This window comes from Trichomonas vaginalis, chromosome IV (assembly GCF_026262505.1).
Source record: "Trichomonas vaginalis G3 chromosome IV, whole genome shotgun sequence".
Taxonomy (NCBI): domain Eukaryota; phylum Parabasalia; order Trichomonadida; family Trichomonadidae; genus Trichomonas; species Trichomonas vaginalis.
In genome coordinates, this window is record NC_067206.1 from 12533637 (window position 1) to 12550291 (window position 16655).

Consider the following 16655-nt stretch of genomic DNA (forward strand, 5'->3'; position numbering starts at 1 on the left):
GGTCTTCTATTTTATTGATTTTAACAGTTGCATTTTTCCTGTCATAAATAATATCGAGATGGTATTCTCCTTCGTCAATGTTATACTGGTTTGCATATTCAATATAGATATCGTTTATTTTTTCTTGAAAAGCTTGAAGAGTTGTTTCTAAGTTTCAAACTTTTGACCGACATTAGTAAAAAGTTCATCTAATGGTTTAGTTGTAGCAACTCTAGAATTTTCTTTTTCTATTGGAAGCATATTTTATCTATAATAAAAATGTCAAATGAAACAGCGTCTATGCGAGAAATACAACACAACCGACAACTCATTATGCAAGCTCTAAATAAGAACACAACAAACTTTTCAAACTATTCTAAGATATCTGAGTCATTGAAAGGGGGTGACTTAAAACTGACAATAAACCCAATGACAGATGAGTTTCTATTTCAAGACAATAAGAACAATACTGTCTGTATAAATCCAACAAAAGGAACTTTAAACGAGAAACCTATAAATGAACTTCTTTTGAAAGCAGATGTTGACAACAAAGCTGACAAAGAATATGTAGACGATGCAATAGCAAAAGAAGAAGAAAGAGCTAACAATGCTTATGCAACAAAAGAACATACTCATTATAGTCTAGTGTTGGTTTTTTTCTTGTAAAAAGCGTATAAATATTTCCATCTACATCTCTTTCTTGTTCTGTTCGTTCAAGATATTCTTCATAGTTTGTTTCAAGGTTTATACGCTCAACAAATTCTATTATATAATGCTTATGTTTCTTATCTGCTTTATTTTCAAGGCTAACGTTTAAGTCTGTTATTTCAGAAGATGTATGTGTATGTCCAACGTCACTTTTCCTGTTTAAGGTTTCTTGTAAGTTTGTAATATTTGCAATGGCATGTGTATGACCATAGTTTGCTTTACTATTTAAAGTTTCACTAAGACTTGGTATTTGGTTAATATAATGTATATGAGTCTTTTTAGAATATTCGTTTTCAGCTCTTGTCACTTCACTTGACATTTTATTGTCAACATATGTTTTGTCTGCTAGTTCAGGATGAGTATGTTCTTTTGTTGCATAAGCATTGTTAGCTCTTTCTTCTTCTTTTGCTATTGCATCGTCTACATATTCTTTGTCAGCTTTGTTGTCAACATCTGCTTTCAAAAGAAGTTCATTTATAGGTTTCTCGTTTAAAGTTCCTTTTGTTGGATTTATACAGACAGTATTGTTCTTATTGTCTTGAAATAGAAACTCATCTGTCATTGGGTTTATTGTCAGTTTTAAGTCACCCCCTTTCAATGACTCAGATATCTTAGAATAGTTTGAAAAGTTTGTTGTGTTCTTATTTAGAGCTTGCATAATGAGTTGTCGGTTGTGTTGTATTTCTCGCATAGACGCTGTTTCATTTGACATTTTTATTATAGATAAAATATGCTTCCAATAGAAAAAGAAAATTCTAGAGTTGCTACAACTAAACCATTAGATGAACTTTTTACTAATGTCGGTCAAAAGTTTGAGACAGATACTGTAAAGCATGAAGGCTATCGTTTTGACTACCCATTAAGATGGTTAAGAGACCCATCTGTCACAAAAGCTATTGGCTTTCGAAGAATAAAGTTTGTGTCTGTAGAAGATAAAAGTTTTCCATTTATTGTAAGGTTTCATATAGATTATACATCTGAAGGGCAACGAAAAATGTGGGAAGAAATTGAGCTAATACAAGTTGACCTCTCATCTTCTCTACAGACTGCATTAAAAAATATAGAAGATAAAATAAATTCATGTTATGCAAAATATGCTGATGAATATGCGAATACCGATAGCACACTTTATGTGAGAATTGTATATGACAAACAAAATTCACAAGTGTCATTTCAAATCTACGAAGACAATCCAAATAAAGACGAACAAATATATACAGAATTCACTGCAATGTCATGGTATTATTTGCAAAGAATGTTAAATCAGAAAGTTGAACCTCCTTTAGCAAATATCTACAGTCGATATGCAAGAGATGAACCATATTTATTTAAAGATGTTTTCGACCCAGATGCTATTATTGTTCATGCTTCATTTTCTGGTGCGCAAAACTCTTTCTTATGCTTGGCAAATGACTTTTACGAAAAACCTACAAAGTTATACGAACCACCAAGTGGAAGTATTTCAGACTTTCAAGTATGGTTTACTACAGATGGAAGAAAAAGAATAATTCCATTATACCATGCGTTTTACTTAGAACTTAGTTTCATATACAACTACTATCGAACGGTAAAAATATAACTTTTTAATACGGTTGAGGTGTTGGTTGTGGTTGCCAACTTGACTGTGGTGCAGGTTCAGGCTGTTGTATAACAGGAGCTTGCTCTTCTGGTTCAGGGTCTTTAGGTATAATACCAACGAACTGACCTACTCTTTTACCAATATTTTTGACACCGTTCCATACTCCTCTTCCGACAGATTTTATTCCATTCCATATACCTCTTCCAACATTTCGAAAGAAGTTTCCTATTCTTCCAAAGAAACCCATTTACTACGTGTAAAAATCTAATGTCCGCCTAGTCTTTTACGTTTCCTTCTGAGTTCCATTGCATTCTTTAACTGAAGTTCATACATTCTGTTTCTCCTCTGGTAGAAAACATATTCTGGGTCAACTCCTGTGTTCGCGTCATCTGCATAAAGTTGTTTATATCCCACTTCAGGGTTTGTATAAAACTCTTTCCATCTCATATTTGCATACCATGGTGGCAAACCTAACGCAGCGTCATTTGACATGGCAGTTTGCATTTGTACATCTGTTGGCACTTGACCATAGTTTGCCAATGCAGTTTGTATTCTGACTTCATTTGGAATATTTTCAGGGTTATGTGCTCCAAGCTGTGCAACATTTGGTTGACCTTGCGCATCTACTCCTTGCATTTTAATATTAGATAAAAATATCTCTTACGAGTACATATGCTGAACATTTGCAGGCATTGGTTCATCTTCATATTCTCTGTACTTTTCTACCACGTCAAATAAATAAATGACACAATGGAAAAAACCTAAAACAAGTAGTCCTATTTCAAACCACATTTACTTACTAATAAAATTTCTTTGTTATGACACTTTCTCCAGTTTATAGGACCTCTCTCATATTCTATCTTGTCATATATAAACTCATAGTCATGTATGTCCTCTAACCATCTCATAACGGTTTCCAAACCACTTTTATCGGATGTAAAGTAAAAGCATGGATGGTTATGTATAACGTCTAAAGTTTCTAAAGAGTCTCTCAAAGTCCAGTCTACTTGGTATTGAAAATCCCATGTGTTATAGAACGGCGGGTCCACTATAAAGAAAACATTTTCCTTGTCTTTATATTTTTCATACAACTCTGTCCAATGACATCTCACAAACTCTATACCCTCAATATATTTATCTATGTCCTCTTTGAAAACATTTGTATAGTTAAGATATAAAACTTTTGACATAAGTGTTTCAATGTCATGAACTCTTATAGCACCACTATATAATAATCTAGCAGATATACTATCCCAGTCTATATATTCTGCTTTTTTCAAAACCTCTCTCACAATATTTTTCTTATCTAATGGTATACGTTCCATCTTACCTATAGGTATCTTTTCTTTTAACTCTTTCAATATATTGTTTGTGTCTGGAATATGTTTGAGACGGTTCATATAGTTGTCGAAGTCATTGCATATAATCTTTGAGTCAGGAAATACGGTATGACATAAATGGGATATATAGAAACTTCCACCGAACAAATCTACAAATGTTAGACCATTCGGTAGTTTCTTAAGTTCTCTCAATATAATATCTTTACATCTACTCTTATTTCCAAAGAACGGTAACGGTGGTTTTGTAAAATTCATTTATATATAATAATAAAAATGTTTTTACCCGAAAAGTGATAGAAAAGTGACAAAACACGAAAACATATATAATTTGTGAAAAGTGACGCAAAAAGTAACACCATTAATATGATGTAAATAACAACGGTTTTGGTTTTGTCACCGGCTGGTCGGCTGGGGTTCGGTCCTCCTCTTGGGTCTTGGGCAAAATTTCTTATGGGCTAGAGGGCGCAACGCGCCTGGAAGCCCCACTACCTTTTTTTTAATTTGTTCATACGTTTGGTTTGTTGATCATGGGAAAGAGAAATCTTGAGGCGAAAAACGAATGTTGAAGTTTTGAAAATCTAGCATGATAAGCATGTAGCAGATTTCTTCCACATGATCTCCTAAAATATGAGAGCCTAACAAAAGGTTCGGCACAAATTCTACACTATTATGAGGCAAACACCTTATATTTCCTATTTGCAGGTTTATTTTTGAAGCATTTTAATTTGCATATGGGTAGCTATGGCAAAGTCTGTCACATATGTCATAAATAGATAGAAATATAAATAAACATAAAAATTGTGTTTTTTTCAAAAATGCTCAAAATGTGGCACAACCTAGCTCATTTGCGATAGCATCATTAGTTTAGCATGTGATATAAATATCGAGGCTAAAATTTTATAAACACAAAAAATTTGAAAAGTGCCTTTGATTTGAGTCCTATAACCATCAATGATCACTGCTCTTGCTTGGATTCCACGTGGTGTTACTCCAGCACGTTTGCAGCGTGCAGATGACGACGAAGAGATGGTTAACAAATATCTTGCTGTAATTGAAGGCGATCAAAAGCCAAAGCAAGAGGATGAACATCCAATTTCAGCAGAAGATGCTGAAATTATTGCTAAATACGACTTAGATCATTACGATGATGAGCCAGTCAAGACAAATGAAGACTTTGGCATTGTCGAGAATGATCCTTATTTCGTACAAAAATCAAAACAAGAGGAAGAAGATGCTGAAGACATCATCAAACCAACAGACTATCTTATCTGCATTGGTAAATCCATTGAACCAGATTCAAGCCTTGAAGTTCATATTTTCGACGATACAGAAAAAGCATTTTATCCACATCACGAAATTATGATTCCATCATTCCCACTTTCCATTTGCTGGATGGATGGTGCTCCAGGCAATAACGAAAAAGGCTCCTTCTGCGCTGTATCTACAATGCTTCATCACATCGAGATCTGGAATATGAACATTCTCGAAAGTACTATTCCATGTGCATGGCTTCAGCATCATCATGATGCTGTTCCAACCCTCTCATGGAACCCTCTCCAACCACGCGCATTACTTTCCGCCTCCATTGATGGCACAGCCGCCATCTGGCACCTTGACGCGCTCAGGACGGCTGCTGTCTTCAACTTAGGACAGCCACGTGCCGAGGGAACACCATACTCCCAAGGCAAATCAGCCGAGTGGAACCCGAAGCAGCGTTCTATCTTCGGTGTCGGTACAAACGAAGGTGTCTTCGGATACGATGCTCGCAGTGGCTTAACATGGTCAAGCCTCGATGGCGAGAGCATAGACACATTCTCATGGCTGAACGATGGATACCAATTTTTATCTTCCACAGAAGAAGGCAAAGTTTTCTGGTACGATTCAAGAGATCCATCTAAGCCTGTTCAAGTCCTTGAGAACCACAATGGCTCTGTCACAGGCATCGCTGTTTCAAGATACCAGCCAAGAACAATCGTCGCTACAACAGATATCAAAGGTTCAGCAATGATTTGGGATTTGACAAGTGGAACAGCCGTTCTCAACCAGAGAGCAAATATGGGAATTGGCGAATTGTTCGGCTGCCAGTTCTGTCCAGATAAACCACTCCTGCTCGCTATCGGTGGTTCTTCTGCTGAAACAGCAATCTGGGATGTTGAGGAGGATCTCGACCAGGATATCGACCCAGATGCGGACAGACCAAAGGGACAATTAGCTCAGGAGGATGAAGAAGATGATGATGAGTAAGAAATATTGATATTTTTTTATTTTAGAAAATAAAGAGAAAATTATTTATATGAACAACGTATTTCTAAACATAAAATTTGTTAATTAATCATGTGATTTTTCTTTAAGTGATTGGCCCTTTATAAATTACTAGTTATTGATATTAATTTTAGGTCTTGTGTAAATATTGATATAAAAATTTGATTTTCCAACATAATTAGTTGATGTATGAACTGTGTTACACATACATATTGGATTAATTCATATGATATATATCATTATTGATTGAATGAGTAAAGAATAATGTGAATTATTGAATTCAAGAAATAAAAATTCTAGAATTAAGGATAAATGTTGATGTTAAGATGAACGGTGTGTTCCGGGAATAATGCTTTCCATCCGTTTAAAAATTTTCTTTCAAACAAAATATTTTTTTGTAAAAATGAGCAACAAAGAGGCAGTACTCGAAGAAATGCAGAAAAATGGTACCAACTGTAAATTGCAAGCAGAATACGTCACAGAAATATCGAAACTTATACAGACAACATCTATTGATTCTTTGAAAATGACCAAAAATCCAAATAACGAGCAAAAATTTCTACTTGCAAACAGCATTATTTTACAGTATCTTAACAAATTTAAATGCAATTATACTATTGATTCAATGAACGCTGAAACTAAAAATTGGGTTAAAAATTCAAAATCTTCTCCAGAAAAGGATATTGAATTACCAAATAATGAGCTTTGGATAAAATCTATATTAAAATTAAATACAGAGCAACAAAAGCAAAAGAGCAAAGCAGATTTACGCGCGAAAGTATCAGATCGTATCGAAAAGGCTACAAACGAGCCAAATAAGCAGGAAAAGGCTAAGCCACAGCAGCCCCCTGCAGCAAAAGAACAGCCAAAAGCAAAGCAAGATAAACCAGCAGAAGAACCAAAGAAGTCAGTTACACTTGCACAACCAGTAACGCCACAGAATGTGGAATCAGAGTCTGATTCAAATTCATACATTTCTCTCGGAGATATTGAAGATGTATCAAAACCTTCCAAAAAATCTCAAGAACAGCCAGCTGCTAAGCCAACACCTCAACCAGCAGAAAAGCCAGCTGCTAAGCCAGCTGCAAAACCTGTTAATGACATTCCAGAAGATTCATTTGGAAACTTCAGCGATCTCCTTGAAGATAGTAAGCCAGAAATTGAAACAAAGCCTGCTGCAAAGCCAGCGCCAGCTCCTGCAGCAAAACCAGCTCCAAAACAAGAAAAGAAGCAAGATCAAATTTCATCAGACTTGAATTTCTCATTTGCAGATTCTATCGACTCAGGAGAATCTCCTGTTAAACCATCTGCTCCTAAAAAGGCCGAACCAGCACGAAAGCCATCAAATGCAAAACCTAAAGACGAAGAATCGAGTGATGTCATGGACTTTGATGGTGACGCGGTTCCTGTTGAAGAATCAATTAAAGAACCTGTTGCTGCACCTCCTCCAAAGAAAGAAGCTCCACCAAAGAAAGTTGAAAAGGACAGTATGTTTGCAGACTTAGATTTCGATTCAAACTCAACAAAGCCATCTCCTCCACCGAAATCTGCTGCAGCAAAGCCGGCAGCGAACCAAACAAAGGCAAAACCAGCAGCTACAATAGATGAAACTTCATCAATGAACTTCGATTTTGATGATTTCGATGATATTGATGAAAAACCTACAAAAGCAACTGCTAAGAAGCCTGAACCAGCACCTGCCCCTGCTCCTAAACCAGCTTCAAAGCCTGCTGCTCCAGCAGCTAAGCCACCGCCAAAGGAAGAATCTGATTCAGATATCGATGTCGATTTCAGTGACCAAGATTTTGACCTTTAACTTATTTTTATATTTTTATTTTAAATGTTTTATAAATACCTAAAATTCGTATATATTTCATTTCGAAAAAAATAATTAAAAGCAAATATGAGTTCTGAAGTACGTATTCATTGACTGCATCATGAAAATTGCCATTTAATCTAATTGAATGTTGATTTTTCTCCAATATCGTATTTCAACATTTTTATTTCGGATGTTTTGGAGTATTAATTGAAAGAAAATATAATTTAAAAAGTAGTCGCATGTTTATTAACAAATAACATTAACATATTAAACTGGGTTCAATAAAATTGAAGGACTGCTTGGAGCATAATTGATAGTTGCACGATCAGACTTTGTAGGAGTGCATATTAATCTAGGAAGAGATGATTGTGGAGTTATGGATTTGCGTTGTTCAGATTTTTGCATTTCATCAACTGTTGCCCTTCGTTTTCGAGGTCTTGCCATGAGAACAGAGTTGAATTTATTATTAAAGCATAAAGGAGAACGCTCAACGGCTTCAATAAGACGATAACTTGCATCGATTTTCTTAAATTGGTCTTCAGCATCGTAAATATATGTATTAATACCTTCTCCATTAACTTCTAAGATTCCACTCGTATTCTTTGACTTCTTTGAATAATTACTTGTGGAAAATACCGTAATCACTGTACTTCCGTGAGATTTTTCAATCGCATTGACGCACTGGTGAGATCTAATGATACGTTTGAGGTTGTTTGCCCTTAGAAAATTCAAAACAGCCATTGGACCAAAAAGATATCCATAGCCACGATAATTCTTGACGTACATTACGCCAGAATCGCCTGGATCACTCCAAAGGATATCTGAAATGAATGATTTGGTGATAGTTGGATTATTCAAAGTAAATATGGGACGTTGTACTGCTTCGATTTCCTCCACATTAGTAAGGGATGGACTTAAGCCTCCATGGACAAGGAAAAAGCTATCGTTGAGGACGCAGGCAAGAGGTAGATAAGCAAAGCAATCATTAAAAATCTTGTACATGTAGCCATCATATTCTGCTAACACCTGATCTTTAAATCCGTACATAGAGTTTATATCCATGAACTCATGGTTGCCTCGGATTAAAAAGATATTATCAGGGTGGAGAACTTTCAAACTGAATAATAGAGTAACTACTTCAATGCTAAACTCGCCACGGTCAACGTAATCTCCAAGAAAAATATAGTTTCTTTGAGGAGGGAGCCCGTTATAAGCAAAAATTCTAAGTAGGTCTCTTAAATTACCATGCAAATCACCAACAATTATGCAATTCTGATTAAGACGGAATAATGACGGTTCAGATGCAAAAAAGCTTTGAGTTGCTACTAATAAATTTGTCAAATCATCTGCTTTTAGTTTAGGAATATCCATAGGCAGCTCATTAGGATCAGCAATTTTAGCTGCCGAAATCAATGGATAATAAGCATTAACGACATGCTGTGCGATCATTTAAACTCAACTAAAAATATATAAAGAAATTGAGAGCGTTCTCATAATTTCAATTTGATATTTTTTGACCTTTTTGAAAAAGATTTCCTTTTATAAATAGTTATTAACTTATGCTTATTTGAATATTCCTTATTTTACGCCCCGTTCAGAAAAAAATGGGGTTGAATTATTTTGTCGTTTAAATAAATTATTAATTTAGTTTTGCTCATTTGAATTTTCGAAATTTAATATTCAAAGTTAGCGTTTTCAATTGAGAAGTGGTGATTTTGACACATTCGATTGTAACAAATTCTTTATTTATAGATTTACTATAATAATGCCTTAAAAAAACGCAAAAAAAATTCTGAAGAATTCTGAACATTATATTCAAATAACAGTTTTTTTATGATATGCTCAACTAAATTTGCATCAAACACGAAGTTGAGGGTAATTATAGTTATGTCTTATTGATTTTATTTCCATAATAAACTTGGATGGATAATGTTTTTTTCACCTATTGCTAAACTAATAAACCTCAGATATCTGAAATAAGGAATTTTTGATAGTGTCAATACATGTTGTTTTTTCCATAAAAGTTATATGATGTCAAACTGCGCATCAATAACTTGCAATTAAAGAAAATTGAAAATAAATTCTCGACTTTTAAACAATTTATGAAAAGATATAGATAATTTTTGAATTTCTTCCAATACAGATATAAAATTTCTTATAAAAACTGAATATCTCTTCTGGAATTGTCTCCCATAAAAAGTTGAAATCGATTTTGCTCGGATCGGATGAACGATCGTAAGGGATGATCAATTTATTCCAAAATCTGTTTCGTATATTCGCCATTATTACATGGAACAATATAAATGCCCCGTGTTTTGAGTGGAAAAAAATCTATATCAGAATAAAAAAAGCTCAAAAGCCAGAAAATATAATAAAAACAATAAGACATTTAATAGTAGAAAATGTATGACTATTCATTTTGCATGAAAATGGATTGAAAATGGGATTTAGATATTTCTAAGGTATCAACTAGCTGTTTAACCATTTCTCTCTTTTCTTTAAGTTCTTCTATCTCGTTTTCGGCCGCAAGTATTTCATTGGTAAGTTGATTAATTTGAATATCTATTTTATTTGCAGATTCCGTGGAAACTTGACGTCTAGCTTTTATTTTAGCTGATCTCGCTTCAAGATTTGATGACTGTTCCCTTAGTTTTTGCTTAAGATCATCTGTTTCTGTTTGTAATTTTTGAACGGATTCTGTTAATTGAACATTTTGAGAGGATATCTCATTAATGTCTTGTTGTAATTCTTTTTGTTTGTTAGTAAATTCTGTTATTTTGAATTTGGTCTGATCATTTGAAAGTTGATCTAATTCCTCAAGAATTTTTTGATATTGCGCTTTAGATTTACTCATTACTTCTGAATGCGCTTTACTTTCTTCAAGACGCTTGTTGTTAAGCTTTGATCTGATATTTACCGCTTTTACTGTTATTTGATCCATTTGAGCTTCATGCTTTGAAATGATTGACTGCATTCTTTCCCAAAAGTCATCTGATGAAGGCTGCTTCTGAGATTCTTCTTTTTCTTTGATTTGTTCTTTTGCTAATAAAACTAAGGCAGAATATAATGCTTTTTTCGCAATTTCTTGATCATTAGTAATTTTACTGGGAGAAACTCTTCTTGGAGATGTTCTATTAGTTTTCGGTGATGATCCTTGTGAATTCATTTTTTTCATCTCCAGAATTTGACAAATAAAGTGTCAAAATTTGAATTTTTAAACGCAATCTCAGAATAAAAACACTAGAATTGAGATGGAATATGGTGGCCAAGTGCAGATGATTTAGAAGCCTAACATCTTACTTAATTAGCTCACTGACTTAAACAAATGTTCTTGAGTTTCTCACGAATATAATTAATCAATAGTTTATCCCAACAAGAGAATAATTTAAGTTGTCAAACATATTCCTTGAGAAAGCAAATTGGCTCAAAACAGTTCAATTAATCAGCTAAAGCATATAATAAAAATAATTTACATTTATTTGATTCTCAAAAAAAAAACTATAAAAGGATTAAATTTCATCATCAGAATATTGTCCATTACTGTAAGGAGCTTCATCATCCTGTAGAATATTGCTTCTACTTGCAGCAGACTTAGATTTAGAAGAAGCGATGTTACTTGGTGTGTAACTATTTCTAGAAGCATTATTTTCCTTGTATCCAGTTGTTCCTGTGTTTCTGTTTCCTCCTGATTGGTAACTGCTGTAGTCATCATCATCGAAATCTTGATTCTGATGCTGTGACTTTCTCTGAGCAGCTCTAATTGCAGCCATTCTTGCAGAAGCACGTGATGAACGTGAATATGGTTCAGAACTGTATTCAGCACTTTGTTCTTGTTGTGCTGGTTGTTGTTGTGGAACAGGAGATTGCTTTGATGAAACAGTATTTGGTTTCTGAGAATGAGGAGAAGATTGTTTTTGTGGTGCAGCAGATTTCGGATTGTTTCCACTTGATTTCGTGGCCAAAGCAGAATGTAACTGGGAAGACTTGTCAATGATTGGAGGAGATTGTTGCGATCCGCGTGAAGAAGGTGTTGCAGCTGAAATCTTTATACTGCTGTATGATTGTTGAACACTATTTGTATATTCATAATCCTCTTCTTCATCGTAATAATCATCATCGTCTTCAACTTGTTGCTGTTGTTGTTGTTTTGGTGGTATTTGTTGTTGCTGCTGTTTTGGTTGTTCTACTTCTTCATAAGTGTAATAATCTTCTTCTTCATCGTACAAATCTTCTTCTTCGACTTGTTTCTTTTCCTGTTGTTTTGGCTGGTATTTAGGAGTCTTCAAAGGATTGTTTGATGACTTGGAAGAAGGTGTTTTGATCATTTCTTCCTCTTCTTCTTCATAATCTTCAACAGGTTTGTCGTTTACAGGTGGAGGAGGTCTTCTCGATGAATGAGAACTTGCTGTTTGATAAGACTTCTTCGATTGATAAGACTCTGATTCCATTGTTGCTTCGTCGTCTTCTTCCTGAGCAACTTTCTTCGATTTCCTCGATGATTCTGTGTTTCTTGGCGTTGAATGTCTCGATGAACTGCGAGAATTCGACTGAGTATTCGATGCCTCGTCTTCGTAAGTAGAAACATCGTTGTCGCCAGCCAAAGAAGCGGAATCAGAAGAGATGAAATCATCACGGTTGTTCGCCATGATGAGGGCTTCTTCCAATGCAATGACAACAGGGAAATAAAGTGGATGACTTTCCTCACGACGATAAGGATTAATTGACAAAATTTTGAAGATTTTGTCATGATATTCCTGGAAAATGTGCTTGATGTACTCGCTGTCTTCATTGACAACACGGGAGATGTTGAAAGAACGCATGTCTTTGATCTCGTCTATTGTCATTTGAGTCAATTTCCTTGTGTTTGAGTCTGCTTTCTTCTTTTGGAGCTCTTTCCACAAATCAAGGAGTTTCTTCTTCAGTTTGGCCGCGTGTTCCTTCTTTGCGAGTGTCGCGTTCTGGAGAACACTCATGAATATCAATGTCCAGAAGACAATGATCGAATCAGAGCGCTTTACTTCATCAAGAGTTCGCAATGCAACTTGGAGAACGTAAAGAGCGCCGCCTTCCATGTATTTGATGTCGCGGAAAACGGACATGACGTCGTTGTTCCTAAGACGTGGTATCATACTGAATGCCCATTTCGGATCAAGAAGGAAAATGAAGCGACCAAGTAATTCAGGCCAATCTCGTGGATCTTCTGGATTTGTGAGCTGTAAAGCGCAAATCTTGGAGCGGACGTATGGAGAAAGGAGTTTCTTCTGATGTAAAATGATGAGTAAATCGCTGGCGTCGGTTTTAGATAATCCAGGAATGCAAAGAATGGTATCTACAAGAGATGTATCGTTTTCTGAGATCACATCAATAAGCTGATCGTCAGAATCAACATGTAAGGACTCTAATATTGGTTTAGGAACTGAATTTTCGTAATCAACTGGTTCAACTGTTTCTGAAACAACAACTTTACCGAATGGTTCGTTGTTCTGAATAATAGAGAGTTCTTTTCCGGAATCAATTGGCTCCCACATATCAAAGTGACATTTGATATTCAAATCATCTGTTTGAATTGTTAATGAATTATCTAATGAGAAGATGCAAATGCATGGAAATGTCTTGTTCTCTGGTTGGAAGATTGTAAGTGAGCCTTGAACGGTTCTAAATGGAAGATGAACAGGATGTGTATATAAAGAATGATATGTTTTATCATTCAATCCTGGAATTAAAGCGGCTGCCATTTGACGGATGTATTCGTTTTTGTTTGCTTTGTCTGCATCGATTTGAGCAAGTAAATTTCTAATCATTGGTGCATTTTTACGTTTGTAAAGCCTTGGAATATGGTGATTGATGACTGTTCCATCTTGAGCTAGTGTGAGAGGACGGATAACACCTTGAACCATTTCAGGTTCGTAAGATAATTTTGGAATTTCGAGTGAGAAAAGTGTGTTTTCATCATTTTCGAAGTTAAACGGTGTGTCATCACCAAAAACAGATGTTTCTGTTTGTGTTGCTAAATTTACCTTGCAAGAAATCACATTGGGAATCATAACGTTATTTTGCTGAGGGGATTACACCTAAATTTAAACGCTTAATGTTAAAAAGTGACACATATTTCCATCAATAAACGATTTTTAACTACTTTTAATAGAATTTTGGATTGCCTTTGCATTATTTAACTCTAATTTGTACAAAATCTTCAAAATCATGAGATATTATGAAAATTAAAAAGTTGCTGAGATGATTTCAATGAATGATTTATTTGTTACTTTTTCAAATTATAACAATAGGAGAAGAAGAAAATTCAGATAATTTTATCTTGCTAATTGTGGGCCAAGTACCACATCTACATCACACTTGGGCAGAGTTTTTCCGAGGCCTCTCATCAAATGAGAGAATTCAGAAAAACTCTGCTATATTCGAGTAAAAGTACATTCTCTGATCTCTTGGAGGTAGATATGGTATAAGTTATGGTAGATTGTTGTAAGTTTGAAAGAATAATCAAAGATTAACAAAACTAAAAATTCAGAGAGATGTATAGGATCTGTGGGGAAAAAATTTAACTACCTTTAGTCTTAATCAAATCAATCTTCGAAATTTCAAGAAAAATAAAGAATAGTATCTTATGTAAGAACATTGTTCTTTGGCACCACGTGAAATGAGAAGTTCGGCAGTTTCTTTCCTATGTTCAAATGTTGCATATTGAAGTGCTGTTTCTCCACTTTTATTTTTTTCATCGACATTCGCCCCATGTGAAATAAGAACTTCGACTGTTTCTTCACTATTATATTTTGCTGCAATATGAAGTGCTGTTTCTCCACTTTTATTTTTTTTTTCATTGACATTCGCACCATGTGAAATAAGAACTTCGGCTATTTCTTTACCATTATTCTCTGGTGCATAACGAAGAGCGGTTCTTTCATATATATCTTTTTCATTGATATTCGCACCATGTGAAATAAGAACTTCAGCTATTTCTTTACTATTTTGGAGTGCTGCATAATGAAGAGTGGTTTCTCCATTTTGCTCCTTTTCATTGATATTCGCACCATGTGAAATAAGAACTTCGGCTGTTTCTTCACTATTATATTTTGCTGCAATATGAAGTGCTGTTTCTCCACTTTTATTTTTTTTTTCATTGACATTCGCACCATGTGAAATAAGAACTTCGGCTATTTCTTTACCATTATTCTCTGGTGCATAACGAAGAGCGGTTCTTTCATATATATCTTTTTCATTGATATTCGCACCATGTGAAATAAGAACTTCAGCTATTTCTTTACTATTTTGGAGTGCTGCATAATGAAGAGTGGTTTCTCCATTTTGCTCCTTTTCATTGATATTCGCACCATGTGAAATAAGAACTTCGGCTGTTTCTTCACTATTATATTTTGCTGCAATATGAAGTGCTGTTTCTCCACTTTTATTTTTTTTTTCATTGACATTCGCACCATGTGAAATAAGAACTTCGGCTATTTCTTTACCATTATTCTCTGGTGCATAACGAAGAGCGGTTCTTTCATATATATCTTTTTCATTGATATTCGCACCATGTGAAATAAGAACTTCAGCTATTTCTTTACTATTTTGGAGTGCTGCATAATGAAGAGCGGTTTCTCTATTTTGCTCCTTTTCATTGATATTCGCACCATGTGAAATAAGAACTTCGGCTGTTTCTTTACTATTTTTGCATGCTGCATAATGAAGAGCTGTTTTTTCGTCTTGATCTTTTTCATTGATATTTATAGCATGTGAAATAAGAACTTCGGCTGTTTCATTACAATTTTTCCATGCTGCATTATTAAGCGCGTTGAGATCATTATTATCCTTTTCATTGACATTTGCACCATGTGAAAGGAAGTATTCGATAAGGGATCGAATATTAAAAATATATGAATAAACAAAACATTTGTTTATATCATTAGTTTGATCGAAATAAACTAAAAAGGATTCAAGATTTTTGTAAAGTCCACAAATTTCTAAATCGATCTCTATATTGTATTCATTCATCAAGAATGTAACAAAATCAATGTTGTGTGAAATAATTGCATATTTCATGCATTTTTCATCTGGTGTTTGATATTTCAAACATTCACTCATTATCTCTTTGTTTCCACCTAAAAATGAAAATTGAAGACATGTTTGAGTTATTTCTGAGTTAAATTTCGTTCTTAATAACTTAAAACAATCAACTGCCCCATGGTAACAACATAATTCAAGTAATGAATATCCTTCATAAGTACCTGGATATAAATTGCTAATAAGTCTTTGATCTTTATAAAATTCATCGATCCCAGTGAATATGATGAATTTTTCTAAGTCATTATTCATAATTGCTCTGTAAATTGTATCTTCTGTATGAATGTCAGGATTTATTAAATCATCTTCTCCTAAATCAAAAGATTTGTCTATTTTAATTCCATATTCTCTATAAAACATGACGCTTGGGATAAATGTGGGATCGCTGACTTCTTCCACATGATATTCATCAATAAACAGTTTGGCAAGAAATAAATATGACTTTGCATAGCGATTGTTATACAGAATGATATATAAAATGTCTTCTATAATATTTTTGGGTGGATATTTATTGGAATCAATCAATTCTGTTTTGATCATTTTAAAAATCGACTTTAATTCTTCTTCTTTTTCCATTTTTAACTGATACAAAGCGTTGTAAATATCTATATAATTTTTGTGGGTATTTCTTAGTTCACTGTATTTGTTTGGATGAATGTCTTGGTAGGACATTAATAATTTTTAAAAAGGACACATTTGCGTTTTATCATATAAAATACTCCTTAAGTTAATTAGAAGGGAAAAATACTATGTTATAGAGGTGGAAAACAATGACCACAAAGATTTTGGATATAAAATATGAATTTTGATTAAGTCAATAGATATGAAATGATGCAATAACAATGTAAATGTCGATGGCAAGCGTGAAGTTGCTTGTCTTATTCAGAGATTTTTT

General features: G+C 34.2%; 11 protein-coding genes across 11 annotated transcripts, besides 1 other annotated feature; 3 read left to right on the forward strand and 8 right to left on the reverse strand.

Moving 5' to 3' along the window:
- Window positions 1–580: 580 nt before the first annotated feature.
- TVAGG3_0078450 (phage tail repeat-like family) lies at window positions 581–1345 on the reverse strand (the record flags this gene model as incomplete). The annotated part of the gene is made up of 1 exon (XM_051221961.1): window positions 581–1345. The coding sequence occupies one exon, from the start codon at window positions 1343–1345 to the stop codon at window positions 581–583; it is 765 nt and encodes a 254-aa protein (XP_051106947.1).
- A 72-nt stretch (window positions 1346–1417) lies between these two features.
- Window positions 1418–2266, forward strand: TVAGG3_0078460 (uncharacterized protein; the record flags this gene model as incomplete). Its single annotated transcript, XM_001328841.1, has 1 exon — window positions 1418–2266. The coding sequence occupies one exon, from the start codon at window positions 1418–1420 to the stop codon at window positions 2264–2266; it is 849 nt and encodes a 282-aa protein (XP_001328876.1).
- Window positions 2267–2270: 4 nt separating this feature from the next.
- On the reverse strand, window positions 2271–2513 carry TVAGG3_0078470 (serine threonine-protein phosphatase family; the record flags this gene model as incomplete). The annotated part of the gene is made up of 1 exon (XM_001328842.1): window positions 2271–2513. The coding sequence occupies one exon, from the start codon at window positions 2511–2513 to the stop codon at window positions 2271–2273; it is 243 nt and encodes an 80-aa protein (XP_001328877.1).
- A 17-nt stretch (window positions 2514–2530) lies between these two features.
- Window positions 2531–2902, reverse strand: TVAGG3_0078480 (uncharacterized protein; the record flags this gene model as incomplete). Its single annotated transcript, XM_001328843.1, has 1 exon — window positions 2531–2902. One exon carries the CDS (start codon window positions 2900–2902, stop codon window positions 2531–2533), a length of 372 nt encoding a protein of 123 aa, XP_001328878.1.
- Window positions 2903–3042: 140 nt separating this feature from the next.
- Window positions 3043–3861, reverse strand: TVAGG3_0078490 (phage tail repeat-like family; the record flags this gene model as incomplete). Its single annotated transcript, XM_051221962.1, has 1 exon — window positions 3043–3861. The coding sequence occupies one exon, from the start codon at window positions 3859–3861 to the stop codon at window positions 3043–3045; it is 819 nt and encodes a 272-aa protein (XP_051106948.1).
- Window positions 3862–4545: 684 nt separating this feature from the next.
- TVAGG3_0078500 (H4K20me3 modified histone binding) lies at window positions 4546–6061 on the forward strand (the record flags this gene model as incomplete). The annotated part of the gene is made up of 1 exon (XM_001328844.2): window positions 4558–5850. One exon carries the CDS (start codon window positions 4558–4560, stop codon window positions 5848–5850), a length of 1293 nt encoding a protein of 430 aa, XP_001328879.1.
- Window positions 6062–6271: 210 nt separating this feature from the next.
- TVAGG3_0078510 (uncharacterized protein) lies at window positions 6272–7784 on the forward strand (the record flags this gene model as incomplete). Its single annotated transcript, XM_001328845.2, has 1 exon — window positions 6272–7684. One exon carries the CDS (start codon window positions 6272–6274, stop codon window positions 7682–7684), a length of 1413 nt encoding a protein of 470 aa, XP_001328880.1.
- Window positions 7785–7919: 135 nt separating this feature from the next.
- Window positions 7920–9166, reverse strand: TVAGG3_0078520 (phosphoprotein phosphatase protein; the record flags this gene model as incomplete). The annotated part of the gene is made up of 1 exon (XM_001328846.1): window positions 7955–9136. One exon carries the CDS (start codon window positions 9134–9136, stop codon window positions 7955–7957), a length of 1182 nt encoding a protein of 393 aa, XP_001328881.1.
- Window positions 9167–9902: 736 nt separating this feature from the next.
- Window positions 9903–10955, reverse strand: TVAGG3_0078530 (uncharacterized protein; the record flags this gene model as incomplete). Its single annotated transcript, XM_001328847.1, has 1 exon — window positions 10098–10853. The coding sequence occupies one exon, from the start codon at window positions 10851–10853 to the stop codon at window positions 10098–10100; it is 756 nt and encodes a 251-aa protein (XP_001328882.1).
- Window positions 10956–11196: 241 nt separating this feature from the next.
- On the reverse strand, window positions 11197–13758 carry TVAGG3_0078540 (uncharacterized protein; the record flags this gene model as incomplete). The annotated part of the gene is made up of 1 exon (XM_001328848.1): window positions 11197–13731. The coding sequence occupies one exon, from the start codon at window positions 13729–13731 to the stop codon at window positions 11197–11199; it is 2535 nt and encodes an 844-aa protein (XP_001328883.1).
- Window positions 13759–14008: 250 nt separating this feature from the next.
- Window positions 14009–14123: a mobile genetic element.
- Window positions 14124–14260: 137 nt separating this feature from the next.
- TVAGG3_0078560 (ankyrin repeat and SOCS box-containing protein 4 family) lies at window positions 14261–16336 on the reverse strand (the record flags this gene model as incomplete). The annotated part of the gene is made up of 1 exon (XM_001328849.1): window positions 14261–16336. One exon carries the CDS (start codon window positions 16334–16336, stop codon window positions 14261–14263), a length of 2076 nt encoding a protein of 691 aa, XP_001328884.1.
- Window positions 16337–16655: the final 319 nt, after the last annotated feature.